The sequence below is a fragment of the Leptodactylus fuscus genome, chromosome 3 (assembly GCF_031893055.1).
Source record: "Leptodactylus fuscus isolate aLepFus1 chromosome 3, aLepFus1.hap2, whole genome shotgun sequence".
Taxonomy (NCBI): Eukaryota; Metazoa; Chordata; class Amphibia; order Anura; family Leptodactylidae; genus Leptodactylus; species Leptodactylus fuscus.
In genome coordinates, this window is record NC_134267.1 from 128,104,339 (window position 1) to 128,126,219 (window position 21,881).

Sequence of the window (21,881 nt, forward strand, 5' to 3'; positions counted from 1 at the left end):
GGATTAGATACTTGCATCTAAACACAGTACTACATGGGGAAGGATTAGATACAGCTTTACTCCAGGTATCCATAACAACTGATCACAGGTTTTTCACTGACATTCAAAATGAGATACACATAATCACATGACGCTTATGGACATACACACGAACCACATACAAAATACACCAATGCAAAATTGGACAATTCTTATGGGGCCACTACACAAACATAAAATGTAATATACCCGTGCGAAGCCGGGTCCTCCCTCTAGTAGCTGATATGGTGGACCTCGTGTCATTGGAGCTCAGGCCCTTTGATTATTTTGTGGCTAACGTAGGTCTTCCTAAGGCCGAATGGTTCCATTACTCTCAGGTTGCACACTTCGTCCGATCTCTCCATGGCTCCTCCAAGGTATCTCTCCCTACGGCCTTTGAAAGGATCTGCCGTGCAGGAACTTTTACCAAGGGCTTTATTTACTCAGTTTACCAGCTCCTCTCTTGTCAGGCGCTTGGCTCCCCCGTTCGGCATCGCTATAAGTCCAAGTGGGAGGAAGCGTTGCGTGCGCCTATTTCTCCGGGACAGCGGCAGATTGTTTGGTCCCGAGCTCAGAAATCTTCTCAAACGCAATTTAAACTTTTAATGCATTGGTACCACACACCGGCCCTTCTTCATGCTTTGAATCCTGCACTTCCTATGGCGTGCTGGCGTTGTAACGCAGCTGTGGGCACTCTATCACATTTTTTGGGCCTGCCCCCTTATCCTGGGCTTCTGGCAGGAGATTAGAGCATTAACGGATTCCCTTTTCTTACAAGGGGTCCCTTTAGATCCCCTTATTTATATTCTGAACCTCCCCCTAGGCATTTGGGTAGCAAGACCTCCAGGCTATTCCTTCACCTCTGCACAGCTGCAAAGACCCTCATTGCTAAGCATTGGAAGAGCCCTAATCCCCCCTCTGGTACAGAACTCCTGGCCCACATTAAAGATGTACAGAGCCTTGATTTTCTGACTGCCAGCCTTAACAATACATTGGATGCTTTCCACTCCATTTGGTCCCCTTGGGATGCTTACTGTGCCCTGCGTGGCCTGTGACCTAGTACCCTCCTTCCCTTTTCCCCTATCCTTCCCCTTTTGTCTCAGTGTGTCTGTCCCCCCAGTACTCTTGTCTATTACTGTGTCTCCTCATCTTGCCTTTTTGTTGGATACGAGTTATGGGATTGGCGGTATAGCCTCTCCCTCATTTTCGTTTCTCTTGTTTTCTGTTATGTTAAAATTTTCAATAAAAATTACAGTTATAAAAAAAAGAAAATACAGAAGAGACATGTCCGCAACCTTGGCTGTGCTTCTGGCATCACCTGACAGTCTCTCAGCCAGTAAAGAATGGGAGGTGAAGACCTTACAGTGCTGATGTCACAGGCACAATATAAGATTTTAGCTGAGGAAGACAGAGCCATTTTGGGATGTATTCAAGCTGAGAGACACATGTGGTATCATCATCACTACATGTTCCAAAGCAGCTGGAAAACTGCAGTTTGTCCTGTTAATGAAAAAATCTTTTTGTGAGAAATAGTGTTTTTTTCCATTAAATACATACAAAGTGGTGTTCTAACCATGCTGTCTTTCTGTACTGTCAACATCGTCTTCTTCCTCTTCATTGACACAGAGCCCATTCCCTAATAGTCATATGGCTGAGAGAGATATTCCTAATAGCCCAAGTCTTCCTCTACTTGATTAGTTGGATAAGTACAGAAAGTACGTTTTCTTTGGATGTAGAGGTGGAAGGCATTACTTTTAGTGGAGGTAGTAGTGACAGGAGGTGTTCTAGTGTTCTAGCCATGCTGGTAAGGGCACCACAAAGAAATCTGTTGAGAATTGTGAGGGCATAGCGAAATCCCATTGAGATGATGAGTTACAAAAATAAGGAAGTTGATAAAATTACTGAATCCCATGATGGTTCTATTACAGACAATAACTGGCAATCAGGTTCAGGGTGACATCAAATGAAGAGGGTGGTGGCAGCTGAAATATGAAGACTTGTATCCAATGTGCAGCCCCAACAGCCAAAAAACCTGCCTGGGGTAAATCTAAAACAAGCTCTGGTGATGGTGGCACTAGGAGACACGTTTCTACTGCTGCTGTTATTGTATATTACCAAAAAACAAATCCATGACAAGGTTCAGGATCTGCAGAAAATTACCCATGGCCATGCAGGCACACATGTAGGAACTAGGTCTCTCTGGACTCGCAAAAAAAAAAAAAAAAAAAGCATCACCAGCTCATTTGGCAAAATAGAATTGGCAGTGGCACTGGCAGGAAAAGAGAGCAAGATGGTTGAATTTCTTGTCCCTGTGATCTTCTCTGTAGACTGGCGACATCAACACGTAGCACATGGTGATTGCTGGTGTCATTATCATTTATGCTTCTCCTCCTACTCAAAACCAACATACGTCATCATCCATAAAGGAATGTGTGTCCAGTCAACAGCAATCTGTGCCAAGTCATCCGCCTGATCTGCAACTTTAAATAGTACCTGGGCAGGTTATTGGTGGTGCAGATGCTGCCATGCCACGTAGTGGATTCCACCACATTTCACCAACTGATTGCATGCACACAGCCTCAATGGAGATTATTTAGACATTATTTCTCTTGGAAAGTTGCTCCTGCTTAATATTGCCACGTGGCCCTTGTGGGGAAAGGTGCACTCATCAACACTTGGCATAATTATGGGCAGGGACAATACATAACCTTCATGGCCAACTGAGTCAGTGTTTTGAGTGTCAGCGGATATAGTCTGGAAACAATACAAGGCCAGAGTGCTTTCTAGTTCTGATATCACTTCGTGGGTGTTGGATAGTTAATACTGATATGATCATCTCCAAATGGAATTTTTTCTTCTGAATATGACAATGTCTAAAAATGTTTAGGATACAATGGATATGAACCAGCTTGGTTGGGAAAGAGAAAGACAGCCCCCACAGGGATATCTTCAGCCACAGGAGCAAGAGAACAAAGAATCCTAGTAACAGATTTCTGATTGTTTCCTATTAGAGATGAGCGAACACTAAAATGTTCGAGGTTCGAAATTCGATTCGAACAGCCGCTCACTGTTCGAGTGTTCGAACGGGTTTCGAACCTCATTATAGTCTATGGTGAACATATACTCGTTAAGGGGGAAACCCAAATCCGTGTCTGGAGGGTCACCAAGTCCACTATGACACCCCAGGAAATGATACCAACACCCTGGAATGACACTGGGACAGCAGGGGAAGCATGTCTGGGGGCATAAGTCACTTTATTTCATGGAAATCCCTGTCAGCTTGCGATTTTCACAAGCTAACTTTTCCCCATAGGAATGCATTGGCCAACGCTGATTGGCCAGAGTACGGAATTCGACCAATCAGCACTGGCTCTGCTGGAGGAGGCGGAGTCTAAGATCGCTCCACACCAGTCTCCATTCAGGTCCGACCTTAGACTCCGCACACTCGGCTCTGCTATATCAGATGGGCTGACCGGCACACGGTGTAGTTGAGCAGAACTGGCTCAGCACTGCTAAGTCTCTGCATGGGACACTGGGACACTGTGCACACTCGGCTCTGCTCAAAAAGTTATTTTTAATAACATTCCTACCTAAATAAAGGTTATCCCTAGCTATCCCTGCCTGTACAGCTATCCCTGTCTCTTAGTCACAAAGTTCACATTCTCATATGACCCGGATTTGAAATCCACTATTTGTCTAAAATGGAGGTCACCTGATTTCGGCAGCCAATGACTTTTTCCGATTTTTTTCGATGCCTCCGGTGTCGTAGTTCCTGTCCCACCTCCCCTGCGCTGTTATTGGTGCAAAAAAAGCGCCAGGGAAGGTGGGAGGGGAATCGAATTTTTTGGGAGTTTGCCACGTGATATTCGAATCGAACACATCGAACAGCCTGATATCCGATCGAACATGTGTTCGATAGAACACTGTTCGCTCATCTCTATTTCCTATGTTGTTTCTCTGGAAATAGCATAGCGAAATACAGAGCACCTCTAATAACGGTAACTAAAAGTTTTCTTATCAGCCAGTCCTTCCATTATTCGGTGAAGCTCCTGGCTCCTGGCTACCTGGCTCATAAGGCATCTCACAAATGTTATATATTTAGATGTATTATCAGCTACCTGTGACCTGATTCATACAGGGGCTCTAACAGCAGTGGTGAGGGCCACACATTTGGCAGCAAGTTTGACCTGCTGAGTAGAGCCATCACAAAATGTTATCCACTGGCAGGTCAATAAGCACTAGGTAAAAAGAAAATCTGATCTAGCAACTCCGGAATCAATATTGGACTGAAGCTCCTGGTAGTCTCTACAATGCTTCATAGCTATTTCACAGGAAGCATTGGATACATTTCTGCGCGTCTATCTATAAGATCCTATAGATTAGATATATTCCCTGCTAGAAGGATTGTACATCTGGACCAATTTGCAACAGCTGTATCACGTTTGAGGGGAAAACTTACTTGTTAAACTGTTCCTCAGAAATGAGAAACGGGGGTTTGAACCTCTTAGCAAGCAGAAATGGATGCCCTCACTTTGTCATCATTGTCTTTTCTAAGGTCATATCCGCTTTGAAGGCCCTAGACCCCAAAAGGTGGATGCTGGAGATTCCTTCTTATAAACATTCTGTCCACCTGACCGGATGGATCTCAAGAGGTTTGGGATTTTATCAACCTAATTAAAGGAAGAGAAGGCAGTCTCATCTAGGATATAGAACTTCTCATCAGAAATCAGGATGGAGCAATGTGTCTATTAGACTGCTGTCTGCATCTCCGGGATGTCCAGACAATAAAATCCTTGATTTCTCTCATAATCCTTGAACCAGACCACCACATCTCTAATTTATGGCTGTTTGTCAGTGGGCCTAGGATCACAGTCAGAGCAATGTTTGAATCCATCAGGGAGAGGAATCTCACACTCCATACAAGCTAAATATCTATGTTTGGAGGCTGACATCATTCCACCAGATTCTCCCATTTAGATTCCACTGAAGAAATGTGTGAGAAACAGCCAAATGTTCATAAGATGTGACGTAAACGCCGTGGTTTGCCTGCAGCAGAATTGCTGGGAAACAACCATAGAATTTTACAGTCACAGCAGTTTTTCCTGCGGTTTGTCAGGTGGGGCCTTAGCCTTAAACAGTAAAAAAACACTCTTGAATTGGAGATCTACAGAACACCTACTGCAGGTCTCTCTCGGCTCAACTAAGATCAGTTTTCTGGACTCAACAAGAAGGAAAATTCTTGGCAAAAACAAAATTAATGGGAGAATAACAAGACACATTTGTAAAGCAAAACACCTGGATACTCATCAACTAACTTGGGATACTGTTCTATGGAAAGGTAAGTGAAAAGTGGAATTCTTTGTATAACATACCCAATTATAGTTGATTTAAAGCATATACAAGAGGCCTGTAATTCTCCAAACACCCCTTTCAAATAGCAATTACAGTTCTCACAGGTGTTTCCAAAATTTAGATATTCAACTACAGTCCCTAGGTCACTATCTGGAGAATGTTAGAGATTTCCCGTTCCAGAAAATATAGTACAGTATTTTTCGTGAAGTTACACAATTTTTCAAGAAACTTTTTGTATCAGTTTTTCACAGTATTCAAGATCTCTGCTTGCTCTCATTAAACATTGTTTACTTCCAGGGCAATAAAATTACAAGGTGTAGGACTAGCTACAGGCTTAGGCTTCATTCACACATCACAGTTCAGTACACAGGCATTTTGGGGATGATTTATTAAGCAAATTTATTAAGCAAACGCGCGTATTACATTGAAAGCAATAGGGAAAAAAAGCCTCCCATTGATTTCAATGGGTAGCGTGCGGTTGCCGGCACCCATTCAAATCAATGAGAGCTGCTTGTTACGCACTCATTCTGAACAAATTTTACGTTAAGAATGAGCAGAGGGTAACATTGTGTGAATGCTCCCTAAGATTGTTTAGTTTGCACTGTAACTTTTAGGCTAGGGCCCCACGTAGCATGCCGCAGCTAATAAAGCCATGTGGGAAAAAACACAGCAGAAACGTCTCATGGCTTTCTCACAGCGCTTTTCACATAAAGTTTGCACAGTTTTCCTCTGTGGATTTTCTCCTTTAATTATAACTATAAGGAAATCGCCAGCATTTCCACAGGTATAATTGACATGCTTCAATTTTCAAAAATGCAACGGCCATAGCCTCACCCCTCATTCACATCTGCATTTGGTAATCCGTTTGGGGATTCCACATTGGGACACCCACAACAGAATACCAAATGCAGATGGCAAGCGGTGGGCAATGAAAGCACACAGACCCCATAGACTATAATGGGATCCGTGTGCTTGCTGCAAGATCTCCGCAGAGAACATGCAGACAGGAAAGTACTTCACAATCTACTTTCCTGTCCGCACGACTCTTGTGTGCTTTCACTGCACACCGCTTGCAAATGCGTTCGGTAGTCCGTTCAGGGGGTCCCCATGTGGACTTCTTGAACAGAGTATGCTTAAAGTGGACTAAAGTGTCTTTGTATGCAAACAGTGTTGCAAAAACACATCAAAAAGTTGTCAGAATACTGCTAAGTTGTCAGGTGCAGTCAAAGGTCAAATGCAGCTGTAGCATCATCAAGACAGACAAGTTTGGAGGATAGTTATATATCAAGCCAGGAGATAACTAGGAAACAAAATTCTGACACCACAAGATTCAGAGACGACTACTGTACCGATCACATGACTATGGATCATAAATCACCATGCAGATGGGTGTTTTTTTGCAATCCACTGCAATGTTTTGGGTGCTGAACTCCCTGGAGATCAGCACAATCTCTGTCCTCTCACTTGTTAATCTCACACCCATTTCTGTGTCAATAACAAGTAGAAAATTGATAATAACTCTGACAGGAATTGACATGTAATTACAGATTTGGATCAGGCCAGGTTCATATCTGCATTTGGGCCATTCCGTTCCCCTATCTGCATGAAATATGCATAGAGAAAACTCCTGCAAGCAGCACTTTTCTTTCCGCATTTTTTGCGGACACCACACGGACCCCATTATAGTCTATGGGGTCCGTGGATTTCCTTAGGTAACCGTTTTTTATGTGGATAGGTTTCGATTTGGGAAGGGGGGTCTCAAGTGGATGCAGATGTGAACTAGTCCTCAGACATATTATTGCTTTCAAATTAGCTTTGGCTTTGTATCTGTAAGAGTACATGATTATATTTTTTTAAAAAAATTCTGTGGAATAATTGCTTTTCATTTTAATATTTTTACCAGATATATGAATAGAGAAGTAGCCTAGATGAAGTTTAGATCCCTTCCTGATCTATTTTACAAATGTTCACTTTCAGCCTTGAAACTTCTAATACTGACAAAACACCATCAATACACATTATCTTCCAATCAATGCTCATTTACTGTTACTGTTATATTGTTATGAACTTACCAAGAGTCCAGGATATTCAATGAGAGCTGACATTATGTAAGCAGTCAATGTAACTGGACTATAGGTGCCACCTTGAAGTTGACTGTTTATTATTCTCCCAGGTTCCCAAAATTCTCCATTTTTCTTCTGGTATGTCAAAAGCCATGTAAGAGTATCATGAAGAACCACAGGGTCAACTAATATAAATTGCCTGGCTTTTAAGAAACAACGTAGCACAAAGGCAGACAACCTGATAAATAGAAGAAAAAATATATTTTTGTGATAAGTTCTGCATTACAATATATTTAACTACTCTTACCCTTGGTTCACATCTGCGTCTGGTAATCCACTCAGGAAGTCTGCATGGGGACCCCGAATGGACTACCGAACGCGCTGTGAAAGCACATGGACCCCATAGACTATAATGGGGTCTGTGTGCTTGTTGCGTGATCTCCGCAGGGAACATGCGGACAGGAAAGTAGATTGTGAAGCACTTTCCTGTCCGCATGTTCCCTGCAGAGATCTTGCGGCAAGCACACAGACTCCATTATAGTCTGTGGGGTCCATGTGCTTTCACTGCACACTGCTTGCAAATGCAGTCGGTAGTCCGTTCGGGGGGATTCCCATCCGGACTCCCCCAAACAGATTACCAACACAGATGTGAACCTTACCTTGATTACCACCTTAACAAATAAGGTGCAACACTGACCCTTCATGTGCCAGAAACTCATATCTACTGTACACCAAAGTAGATGCTGGTGAAGATTTGGAGTACAATTTACAATACTCTTGGATATAAATGATAGTAAATCTGAAGTGCCATAAGAGGCCACACTCACTCTCAATAAGCGCTACCACCAAGCCCACTTTCTGGAAAAGAGGTATTTGGTAAGCAAAGCACTAAACAAATGCTAATTTTTTAAAAAAAAAAAAAGAGAATATTTTTTTCTTGTATAATTTTTTAAATAGATTCAATTTACTTTTTTTTTTTATAAATTGCAGCACTTGTTGTATAGCGTTTTTTATGCAGAGTTTTGAGCCAAAACCTGGCATGGATTCAAATGGAACAGAAAATAAAAATGAAGCAGTTAAGTTCTCATTCCTGCTCGATCCATGTATAGCTTTGGCTCAGAAACCTGCAAAAAAAGCAACAAAAATGCTGTGTGTCAAACCATCCTATTGTATATTTATATTGTAAATATGCAATATTTTTTGTATTCTACATATATAATCATTAGATCATTGAGATATTACTAATGTACCAAGTACTTCCTGAAGGGTCATCATTTCCAAACGCACTAAAAGACCCATCTTCTCTTTGATAGATAAGTTCTCTCTGGTAACCTAAGCAAACAAAAAGTTTGTTATGTATTGAACAAGGGAACATACAGATGCATTTGTGTTACCTCTTGATGAAACTGTAGTGATACATACATGAAAAATAAACTTTCTGGTAATTTTTTTCCCTTTTGTATGCATACTTGCACATGTTCCTTTCTGATTTAATGCTGTATCATTTTTTATTGTCATATTCTATATGCACAGGGGCTTTGATGTTATTGAAGTTTTATTTAACCCTCTACCAGTCACATTAAAACCCTCCTGAAAATGTTACTTTGTTTTATTACAGATTTTGAATTTATGACCCAATTAAATACCACTGGCACATAACTGCTTTAGGGCTCGTTCACACGGGGCAAGAGGTGCTGAATCCACGTAATAATCCGCCCCCTTACAAAGAAGGTCTATGTAGACCGCTGGCCTTCTAGAATCAATATGCCCTTTCTTCAGGCGGATTCCGCGGCGGATTCCGCGGCTGATTCAGCTGCGGCGTCCGCCTCGCGACACCACCCTCAGGATTAGGCCCATTCATTTGGGCCTAATCAGGAGGAGAGAGCCGTGACAGGATGCCATGCACTGCATCGGCATCCCATCGCGGCATCCGCAACGGAATATGTACAGCGGAATCTACATGTGAACTCAGCCTAATGTGTATTTTAACCCTTTAGCAAATTACGCATTTTAACCTTAAACCAGTACCATTTTACCCGTTTGCGCATTCCAATTTTCACAACTTTTTCAATTTTATTTCAATGTAGATTTACAAGACCTTGTATTTTGTGAGTACATAAAACTTTTTGATTAGTTTTTACTACTTTCTTTTTGAGAGGTGTTATGAACAAAAAACATCAATTCAATTATCTGAATTAGATGGTTTATGGTGTTTACCATGTATAGTAAATAGAATACTAATTTTAGTTTGGGGCAGTGATGGTGAACCTATGGCACACGTGCCCCCTCTGCCAGCGTGTGTGCGGTCGCCCTGATCGCTGACTAACGGAGAATCCGGTACCCGTTAGTGAGTGATCACTGCCTTCAGCTGGTTGTGCAAACGCACATCCAGCTGAAAGCTGTCAGTGTAGGCCGCGCATACCGTGCGGCCTATACTGACTGCAGAGTGTGACCTTTGCACCGGCTTGATAACGTAAGTTATCATCTCCCACAGTAAACAGAAAAGAGGACGCCGGGCAACTCTTCAGGTAAGTATATTGTGTATGTGTGTACTGTCTGGGGAGGGTGCTACTGTGGACCATTTTATGCTGTGTGCGGAGGCGGCTACTGTGGACCTTTCATGCTGTGTGGGGAGGGGGCTACTGTGGACCATTTCATGCTGTGTGGGGAGGGAGACTACTGTGGAGTATAAAGGTATAAAACATGTGTGGTGGCCACTGCACAGCAGAGGGTACTGTGTGGCGGGGCCACTGTGGGGCAGATTGTACCGTGTGTGGGGGCCACTGCGGGGAACATTGTACCGTGTGTGGGAGCCACTGTGGGGCAGATTGTACTGTTTGTGGGGGCCACTGTGGGGCAGATTGTACTGTGTGGGGTCCCTTCACTATTTATATCACACATTGTAACACATTGAAATCAATGGGAAGCTTTTTAACCCATTGATTCCAATGTTACGCGCATTAAACGGAACCCATTGGAGTCAATGGGATTCTGTTTTGCAACGCTGATTCTTACACAAGTTTATTGTGACAGAATCAGCACCGTATTACTCTGTGTGACTGCCCCCTAATGGGTTAAATGACAAGTATGCTCTCTGATTGATGATGGGGGTGATGTCTTGAACAGAAGTCCCATGGTACCCATTCCTTTGGAGTTATTTGAAGTCACAGGATCAGGAAAGTGAGAAATCATTCTCCTCTCCCTACAGCTGTACATGTTTCTCTTCACACTAGTTTAAGTGAAAGCTGCAAGTATATTCAATTCCACTTCAATCAGTGTTACCTAGTGGTCTACTGGGGATAAAGACATGATTTTGGTCTCTAAGTGACTGCTACACTTGCAGCTTTACTGAATGTCTCCTGCCTGAGATAAACTGCACTTTGTACTTTGCTCAAATCCCAAGCAGAATACATTCAAAATGGTCAGAGGCTTACATTTTATTCGCTTCCTGCAATATATGGTATTTGACCACAATTATGTCGGGGGGCCCAGATAAAATTTTGAATGCATGTATCCTCTGTGAGCTTTATTTCTGCACCATCTGCATGAATATCCATTACACGTAATTTTGGGGTTTTATGGTTAGCTAAATACAAAACATAATTCGTTTTTTGAATATTACACTATTATTTTTGTGGTGATAACAAGCAATACAAATGTGTGGGTTTTCAGAAAACATATTTATTACATTAACTTAGCCAACAAACTAAAATGTATCTTCGCTCATTTGTTCAGGTCTAGTGAAATCTGGACGGAGACTGCGAGTTTTAACCATAACCAAACCATAGCAGAATACTGATCAATTCTAAAGTACTTTTCACAACAAAAAAAAATATATTTTATTATTTGATACTGTAGATTCTGTTAGCAAGTCATAAATCAATGCTAGGTTCACTCTAATGTTTGGGTCTCTATTGTTGGGTCTGTATGGGGACCCAAAAGAGAGAGAGCAGGGGCGGATCCAGGGCCGGGCAAGCCGGGCAACCGCCCGGGGCCCCGCGCTTAGCGGGGCCCCGCGGCCCGGCCCTAACAAAATGGTCCCGGTCAACTCGGCATAGTGGGGCAAGTGCCGGGGCCCACAGAGCCTCTGGGGGCCCCCCGGCACTTGCCTGTCACGATTTCAGCTCATCGGCGTCCGTCCGCCGATGAGCTGAATACATACGCGATGCAGGAGCTGTGAGATCAACTCCTGCTTTAAAGCTCCGTCCCGGCTTGCGTGTGTAGGCGCGATGACGTCATCACATCACGCTTACACAAGCAAGCCGGGCCGCAGCTAAGCAGGAGCTGAGGTCACAGCTCCTGCATCACGTATGTGACTGGAGTGAGAGAGAGGAGCGTCGGGGGAACGATGGAAGGTGAGTGATGGAAGGTGAGTGTAAGTGTTTGTTTTGTATTAAATATTAAGGTGGAACATAATGAAGGGGGCCCATGAAACTGGGGGGCAAATGAAGGGGAGGGGGGGAACGGCATGACACTGGGGAAGATGAAGGGGGTGGGGAGAGAACGGCATGAAACTGGGGACAGAGATGGAGGGGGCCCAATGAAACTGGGGGCAAATGAAGGGGAGGGGGGAACGGCATGACACTGGGGCAGAGACGGGGGACATTAAACTGTGGGCAGATGAAGGGGGAGAACGTGATGAAACTGGGGACAGAGATGGAGGGGGGGACATGAAACTGGGGGCAGAGGAAGGGTGTATATGAAACTGGGGGAGAGATGGAGGGGGGGCATATAATTTACAGGTGACTGTAGGAGGATTATACTGTGTGGGAGCACATGATAAATGAATGAGAATGGGTGGAATCAACATAAAAGTGGGTGGAGCCAAATTTTACCCCTCTTTCTACTCTTTAAAAATTGGGAGGTATGGCGTTGGTGACGCCACACTCCTGCATGACGTCACTCGCTTCATCTGCGATGCACAGTGTCTTGACTCCCCCGCCTCCTTTACAAGGGGGCCCACTGAGGCTCTGTCGCCCAAGGGCCCATAAAAACCTGGAGCCGGCCCTGGGTCAGCATGTCCTGATTTCGTCCTACGGACGCCGATGAGCTGAATACATAGGCGTTTAAAGCAGGAGCTGTCACAGCTCAGCTCCTGTTTTAACGCTGAGCTCCGGCATTTGTAGTCGTGATGTGATGACGTCACATCGCGCCTACAATATGTGTATGAGGGAGAGAGCTGCGGGGGAACGAGGAAAGGTGAGCGAGTGTGTGTGTGAGTACAGCATGACACTGGGGCAGATGGAGGGGGAGAGAACAGCATGACACTGGGGCAGATGAAGGGGGAGAAAACAGCATGACACTGGGGCAAATGAAGGGGGGGGAACGGCATGACCCTGGGGCAGATGAAGGGGGGAGAACGGCATGACACTGGGGCAAGTGAAGGGGGGGGAGAACGGCATGACCCTGGGGCAGATGAAGGGGGGAGAACGGCATGACACTGGGGCAAATGAAGGGGGGGGGGAACGGCATGACCCTGGGTCAGATGAAGGGGGGAGAACGGCATGACACTGGGGCAGAGACGGGGGAGACATGAAACTGTGGGCAGATAAAGGGGTAGAATGGCATTAAACTGGGGACATAGATAGAGGGGGGGGACATGAAACTAGGGGTAGATGAAGGGTGTATATGAAAATGGGGGAGAGATGGAGGGGGGACATATAATTTACGGGTGACTGTAGGAGGATTATACTGTGTGGAATCACATGAAAAATGAATGAGAATGGGCGGAGTCAACATAAAAGTGGGCTGGGCCTAATTTGCTGCGGCGCGCTGCGCGTAGGGCCCCGTCAAAGTCAATTGCCCAGGGCCCCGCAAACCCTGGATCCGCCACTGAGAGAGAGCCTGCCCGCTGTGGACACCCACAGACCTCATAGAATATAATGGGGTCTGCCAGGTTACTATTGGTTTTATACTGAAGGACTTTTCTCTTTGCTGAATTTAGGTGGAATCTGCAACAAAGTGCTAAGGAGACTCCAGCGCAGAAATGCCTTTCTGACGCTAGGTTCACACCTGCGTTCTACTCTCTGTTCTTTGCTTTCCGTATTCTGCATGTCAGAAGACTTTCCGTTTTTTCCACAGACTGGGTCCGGCCGTGAGTGTTTTATGCTCTCCGCCGCGAAACCGGTTTTTTTAATCCGGACACAGAGTACTGCATGTCCGACTTTGTGTCCGGATTAAAAAACCCGGTTTCGCGGCGGAGAGCATAAAATGTTCACCGCCGCTCACGGGTGGACAGCATTCTCACCCATTCAAATGAATGGGTGAGAAAGACTCTTGCAGGTTTCTGTCTCCTGCTCTGTTTTATGCAGGAAACGGAAACCTGCAGAACGGACACCTGGGCGCAGATGTGAACGAGCCCTGACAGTGGAGAGAGATTGGTACTGAAACGAATGGCAGCAATATCTCCAACCACAAGGCATATAAAGGGAAAGTCAACAGTTGCTGAATTCAGCACACTGTCGGCTTTCTAGCAGTATATAAAACCACATGTGCATAAAGATATGAAAGGTCCTCTTTAAAGTACCTCCAGTTGTAAGCAACTTTTGACTAAATGAATAGTACAGGCTAACATATGAAACCTCGTAATATATTTTCTCTCTATTTTCATTACTTTTCAGGGAAATACTTTCTCCATATTAGTCTATATAGAGGGGCGAGGGATAGATGCTTTTTTACCACTGCTAGGTTGTAGATAAGAGGCTATTATTACACAGAATGATGCAATAAATCAATTAACTAGCCAGCAGGAGAATCCTACTCAACCCCTACCTGCTCAACACAGATGCATGTAAGGCTGATCTTACACGACCGTATTGATTTTACTGTCCGCAAGTTGCTGATCAGCAACACTAGTTGCTGATCAGCAACATAGACACCGCAGACGCCCATGTCCTGCCGTACTCACCCATAGAATTCTAAGGGCGAGTCCGTGCAATGCCGTGAATTCACGGCCTTTGCGGACCTGCTCTATTTAGTGCAGAGGCCTGGCACACCACAAATAAAATATTCGCTGGTGTAAGAGGCTGCACTGAATATATTATGTCCGCAAATGGTCGGCAATTAAAAACCCTCAATTGCGGACCATTTGCGGACTTACATTACGATCATGTAAGACCAGCCTAAGAGTCTGAATGCTGAGGAATACAATGTACAAACAGAGAGCTAAAGATAAGGAGAAGAACAGCATAATAAGTGGTGAAGGTCACTACCTCAGATCTCTTTATTTAGGTATATTACAAAGTTTCTTATGTTCACATCCACTATTCATTTATGAAAAGTTGTTTATAGTTGGAGATACACTTTAAAGGGGGTTTACTAGATTTTTTTGAATTTCAGTACCTTCTTAAATACTGTACATTCCATTACTTATTTTCTCTTGATCACAATATGCAGCATTCATAAATAGTCCAGAATTGGTATGCAAGTTTTATATAACAGTATTTTGGTCAATAGTTTGCTTCAGTACTTAGTTAGTAATGAGTATATATAATATGTACATTAATCTACACAAGAACATAACTGAAACATACCTTCTTTCATGTATGAAATCAATTTAGGAGCAAGCTCGTTTGGTTGTCTGGTATTAGATAGGTATTCCATTATAAAGACTATTGGGGCAAATCTGACCATATTCTGTTCACCACAACCATAGGGCAACTGAACTAATGATTGCAAGCTGGCAGCAGACGGTCCCAAAATATCACCTTGAAGCAAGATTAAGTTAATATTGTTATTTTCAGCACACTGCATATCAATGAGAATTGAAGAACTTTAACTTTATATACCCTCCTTGAAATTTATGAACATCATATAGGGGAGAACCACTATAATAATAAAATAATAATAATATTACCATGAATAATAAATTTATTTATATAGTGTCAACACATTCTGCATCACACTACACGTCATAGGGTTCATGCATAGAGAAAAAGAGACATTACAGAGAAATGAATCAGTTCACACAATAGGAATAAGGGTCCTCCTTGCAAATCTTAGAACCTATGAGAAGGGGTGACAAAAGAGATAGAAGTGTTTATACAGTCTCCTTCATTGAGCCTATATATATGAAGAAGCAGCGCTAGTCGCTGCTACAGGTCCGGGGACATTAGATATCCTCGCAGGCCCCTGATGTGTGTGTGTGTTTTTGTTTTTTTTTAAGTAGGGCTCATTAGTAACCCAGAGTAACCCCAGCAAGTAACAAGCTCTATTTACTTACTTATCCTCACTCCTGCTCATGGCCGCCTGCGCTTCCCCTTTTGCAGATGTGGCTGTGAACAGGACTGAGGATTGGTAAGTATGGTCGCTGGCCCATGAACCCCACAAACACTTCTATAATTATACTCGGAGGGGGTCTTTTCAGACCCCGAATATAACAATTGGACACCCAAAGAAGGTGAGGGAACATAAAAACTCTGTTATTCACCTCTCCTGTGCTTCAGAAGTCTTCAGGCCTGTTTAGTAACATCACATGGCCCAGGCCAGTGTCCTTATGCATTGCAATGTCAGCCTAGGTCAGGTGACATCTGGTCCAACATTGAAGAGATCTGTAGGGAGTGGGCAGGATCCAAAGAGAGGTAAATAACAATGTTCTCCGATCATTATACTCTGGAGTCTGAAAAGACCCCAGAGTATAATAATTGTTCATGGGTGGTCCACAATGGGGCATCATGCTTTGTACAGGGATTACTATGGGGCATAATACTGTGTGCAGGGATGACTATGGGGCATAATACTGTGTGCAGGGCCCACTATGGGGAATAATACTGTGTGCAAGGACCACATTGGAGCATAACACTGTGTTCAGGGGCCACTGTGGGGAAAAATACTGTGTGCAGGGCCACTGTGGAGAAAAATACTGTGTGCAGGGGCCACTATGGGGCATAATACTGTGTGTAGGGGCCACTATGGGGCATAACACTGTGTGCAGAGGCCACTATGGGGCATAATACTGTGTGTAGGGGCCACTATGGGGCATAATACTGTGTGCAGAGGCCACTATGGGGCATAATACTGTGTGTAGGGGCCACTAATGTGCATAATAGTGTGCAATTAGTGGCTCTCCATAATGCCGCACCTCCAGACATTTCCTCCCTCATCTCTGTCTACCGCCCAACCCACGCTCTCCGTTCACTCAATGACCTAACACTTACATCCTCTATTATCAGAACCTCCCACGCTCGTATACAAGACTTCTCCTGAGCTGCACCACTTCTCTGGAATGCTCTACCCCGGACAATCAGATTAACTCCCAATTTCTACAGTTTCAAACGCAAACTAAAGACACATCTTTTCAGACAGGCCTATCACAATGTCTAATGTAAACCCTTAACCCTCCTCTGTTTCCGCTCCCACATTTCCCCACATGATATGATGTCATCTCATGCTAACTTTATAGGTCCAAGCTCCATCCACATGTTAAAGGATACGACTGTTGACGGCTCATAAAGTCTTATGTTTATGTAATGACAGTCACCTCTATTACATAAGCAATACCGCCCTTGCTACCTCTTGTGTCACCCCCTCTACCTCATAGATTGTAAGCTCTTGCGAGCAGGGCCCTCAGTCCCATTGTGTGAAATGACTTTCTTTGTAATGTATCTTTCTGTCTGTATTTGAACCCTACAAATTGTACAGCGCTGCGGAATATGTTGGCGCTATATAAATAAAATTTATTATATTATTATTATTATTATTATTATTATTATTATTATTATTATGTATGTTGGGGCACTATGGGGCATAATAGTGTATGCAGGGATGCAGTTTGGGGGGTGTTGGGGGACTGGGGACCCCCATGTCAAATGTTCGCCCCTGGGCCCCGCCATTACTAGTTACACCACTGCTTTAGATAGTTGGTCAAACCCATTAAAATTAGTGGGTTAAGCCAATAAATATCTAATATGCATGGGCTGCTTTAATGTCTCGTACAAGGAATTCTCTTCTAAGTCTGTTGTCAGTGCCACCTATTATGCAGAGATTAGCTTAAAAACAGCCTCTTTAGTCCAGGAATCATGTGTATGGATACACTAAGGGTGATATGGTAATACAATTAGTATAGGCTGTTGATGCCAAATAATTTTGATTCCAATATTAAGAAATACTGTCCGAATGTGGTTGTTCTAAAGAAAGCATGCCTGGAGTTATGGCTGTAGTGATATGTTTATTGCTCTGTTTTTCCTTAGGCTATGTGGTTACGTTAATTTCCGCAAGTGAAATTTTTGTTGCTCACATCTTTTTTAAGGTTTCATGCTTTTTCAAGAAAAAGGAAAAAACAAAACGTGATTTGTGTTACTTCTGATTCAATGTTAAATTATTTAAGAAAGAAAGAGTATTATCCTTACCAACAACAGTGATAAATGCCTTTTCACTGCCACTTACTACATCAGCAGGGAATGTAAAGTTCAAAGACTTTGAAATAATTTGCGGTTTATTGTTGATAAGTTCCAAGAGCAAAGTCTGTGAATATGAATGTTCTATTCCCTCAGCCTGTCAAAGTAAAGCAATGTGATATAATTATATACAAACCTATTACATTAGCTTAAAATGTACTACATGATAACTTTCCACATTTACAATGCTTGCTATTAAGATATTCTTACGGTGACATCATAAAATGATGCCATATGAAGCGGAGGACATTAGTATACACAAGTGCCAAAGACAGCTTCAAGTTCTGCCAATGTTTGTGTAAAATCTTGGCCTAAATTTGGCCAACTAATATATTGTAATATAATGTAATGTAATATAATGTAATTTAATGTAAGCAGACAACTGACTGTGCACCAGATTTGTCATATATCCTGAGTCCCTGTGATAAATATGGTATCTAAGTTTACACTGTTTAACTATTAGTAAATGTAGGACATTCATGACTTCATGCTTTATCTCTCATTACCTACAGCTTCCCAGTGTTGTATTGATTTGTATTCACATCATGCATATGTAGACCAAATACATACCACTATGCTTATGTAAGAGTCTGTGAACAAATGGAATGGACAGAACATGGATCCATACACTTTAACGATTACGGTTGCTTAAAAGGCAAAATATGCAATATCTTTATGTGCTATAAAAACGTCCATGTTAGAGATACCTTGACTATGAGTTTTTGAGTTACTGCATCCGAAGCAAGGGAGGATGTGGCCTTCACTGTTATTGGAATCTCGCCCAGTTGAATAGGTTTGGCTGGAAAGAAAACAGTTTTTCCCTCTTGACTTGGGACCAACACAGTCTGCTGGAGCACAGTTGCATTTGTAAACGATAAGTGTATTTCAAAGGCATCACTTTGATCAAGGGTTACAGAAACCTATGAAGGGAAAAATACAGGTCAAGTACTGTAGCCAGGGTTATACGTAATGTATCGGGATAATTTATTCAATGCGATACAATGTTTTTGATTAAAATGTCTAGTAAAGAATATCTTCATGTGAATGAACGCAGAAAGATAACTCACAAAATACAAGACTAAGAACAATAGATCTTTTCTTGTCCTAATATACTTAAAGGAGTTTTCCGAGATTTTTTATTTTACAAATTACAAATCAAAAAATGTGGTGAAATTAATATTTCTAATTGAGACCAAGTAACGAATTCCTACCCTTTTGCACAAATTTATGACTAACACAATCTATGTTGCAATAACTTCCATACTGGCCACAATCATCTGCTGTTCATTTTTCACATGACTTCAGGTATTAAAGGTATTAACCACACTAACCACGAGGGTGATATCACTGACAAAACTTTATTGACTAAACTTTATTGACTGCCAGAGCAGTCAGGAGGAGGGGGAGGCTGGCCCTGATCACTAGGCAAGCCAGTACCTCATTCATAGCAGGTAGAAACAGCAAGGTGGAAAAGCGTTTCCACCTTGCTTGTGTCAGGGTCTGGAGTATACAAAAATAAATACCTGCCAGGCTAGGCTTTAACTAAACATAGAATAGGTTACCTCACCTAGAGTAACAGTAATCAAAAGCCAGTAGAATCATTCAGGACACAGCTCCACAAATATGACCTCTCTGTTGGCTCTCCAGCCAAGCTCTGCCACAGTCTGCTGATGGAGCAACTTCTTAAGCATCCCTTGATGAGCAGACTCTCTGCAGCTGAGTCACTGCTGGAACATCCCCAAAGTGTTGGACTGGAGGGGGGTGGAATGACAGGTCCCACTACCAATCCTACCTGCCATTCCTAAAAATCCAGCCCAGTAACCAGAACTGTGGAATAGCCCTCAGCAGACAATAGTTATCTGCTGAGAAACGTTCTTTCTGGAGTTATCTCATCTCACCCACCTTAGTAGTCTGGGTGAGATGTACTCCTATCATCAGACAGGCATTCTACTTCAGAGGGTAGGTCAGAGGGTAAATATTATTGCAGCAACTAGACTATAAGACGATCTGTGCTATAGAATTAACATATTATTTATCCTGCAAAGCAGGAAAAAAAGTTAAAAATTGCATATTTTACTGTTTTTTTTTATCCTAATAAAAATAAATTTGGAAATAAAAGCTATTAAGTATATCGTCTGATAAAGACAAGTCCTCAGCTATATCAACTGTACAAGAAAATACATTTCCTCTGTTTAGAATATGGTAACAGAACATAAATGAATTTTCTACCAGATTGTGATAATAGTGAAGTGCAGAATAAAGTTTACACGTCATTTATACTGCATAGTGGTGGCTGTATGAAAAATAACAATAGCTTTATTCAGGTTTGTTTTCTATTCCTCCACACTTAAATAATGAATGTGGTTCAAACATTATATCTACCCCTAATAATAAAACCATTTCTCCTTAAAAAAATAAAATAAATATCCTCATATAGCTATATTTATAGACAAATAAAGGAAAATTATAATGTTCTTGTCAGAACATTACAGCAACAAAAACACAAGAGCATCAGGAGTCAGTGGGTGCCAGGAGTCAGAACTCCCTGATATGTTATTGATAACCTATCCTAGGTCATCAACGATACACAAGTTAAAGACTATAAAATATAATGCATAGAGATGAGCGAACAGTGAAATGTTCAAAGTTCGAAATTCGATTTGAGTAGCCGCTCAATACTCGACTGTTCGATCGAATATTGAACCCCATTATAGTCTATAAGGAAAAAATACTCATTAAGGGGGATTATGTCTACAGGGCAAAGCAGTGTAGATGTGGAGGGAAGTGCAGCACCAAAGAGGGTGGCTAGAGGCGGAGGCATGTCCAGAGGCACAGGACAGCTGAATCCCAGAAACCAGACCAGAGGCAGCAAGGCCCAAGATGTTCCCTCTTCTAGCCACCTGAGAGAAACCACCAGCCTGGACACCTCAACATCTGCCTCTGACACTTTGGGGAGTTCACCCTCATCTGCACCTTTTCCTGCCTCTGCTCCTCTCGCCTGCACCATCATGCGCCTCTTCCAGCAACTCCCCATCTCCCAAGGACTTTAATCGCAGGCAGAAGTACAGCGCAACCCACCCAAATGCCCAAGGCTTCAACGGCCTCATCTTAAAACTGCTGGCCCAGGAGATGTAGCTGTCCCGGCATGTGGAGACTCAGGCCTTCTGTGACCTGCTGGCAGGTTCGGCACCTCGCTATAATGCCCCTAGCCGTCACTACCTCTGTTGGTGTGCCGTCCCCGCCTTGAGCCACCACGTGCCCCCTAACATAAGTCGGGCCCTGAGTTCCGCACTTTACTGTAAGTTCCGCTTGACCACCGATGTATGGCCAAGTGCCTGCGGTCAGGGACACAACTTTTCTGTAATGACAGGCCGGGTGAACGTAGTTGTGGATGGGCCTGGGGTGCAAACTGGGGTGGCCTATCTCCTCTCCCAGACCAAAATACATGGCAGGGGTTGACTGAAAGCCTTCTCCTACACTGCAACCTCGACCACACCTGCGACCTGTACGTGCTTCTGCACTGGGGTGTGGAGACGACAGCAGGTCATGCTGAAGCTCCTCAGTTTGGCCGACAAAAAACACACTTCCCCCGAGGTTAGGGATGCCATCCTCGATGCGACAGCAATGTGGTTTTCGCCGCCACACCTGGGCCCAGGCATGTTTGTGTATGTGATAATGGCCGGAACCTGGTAGCAGATCTGGAGCTTGCCAGACTCAAACACGGTCCATACATGGTCCCCTTTTTCAACTAGTTGGTGCAATGGTTCTTTGAATCCTACACCATTGTGCCTGATGAAAGTGCAGCCACTTTCCTAAGTAAAAAGTAGCCTCTGCTAGGCTGAAAACTTTCAGAGCACACTCCTGTCATCTTCGCACCATTGGCTGATGGAGGAAGACGAGGGGAATGAAGTGGCATTTCATGACACTGTCTCAACCGAGGCTTGAGGGGGAAGTTCAGTGTATCCCATTGCTTCAGCACGGATGGTGTGAAGGGGAGTGGGAAGTGGAGGAAATGGAGAGTGACCCTTACAGTTGGGGGCATGCCAAATAACAC

At 43.3% G+C, this 21,881-nt stretch overlaps 1 protein-coding gene across 1 annotated transcript in view; it reads right to left on the reverse strand.

Annotated features, from left to right (window-relative positions):
- CD109 (CD109 molecule) overlaps positions 1-21,881 on the reverse strand; it is a 142,991-nt gene that overhangs the window by 28,042 nt on the left and 93,068 nt on the right. The window contains exon 25 of the mRNA XM_075268364.1: positions 7,443-7,671. Coding sequence (XP_075124465.1) covers positions 7,443-7,671 — 229 coding nt within the window. The remainder of the gene's footprint in view (positions 1-7,442; positions 7,672-21,881) is intronic.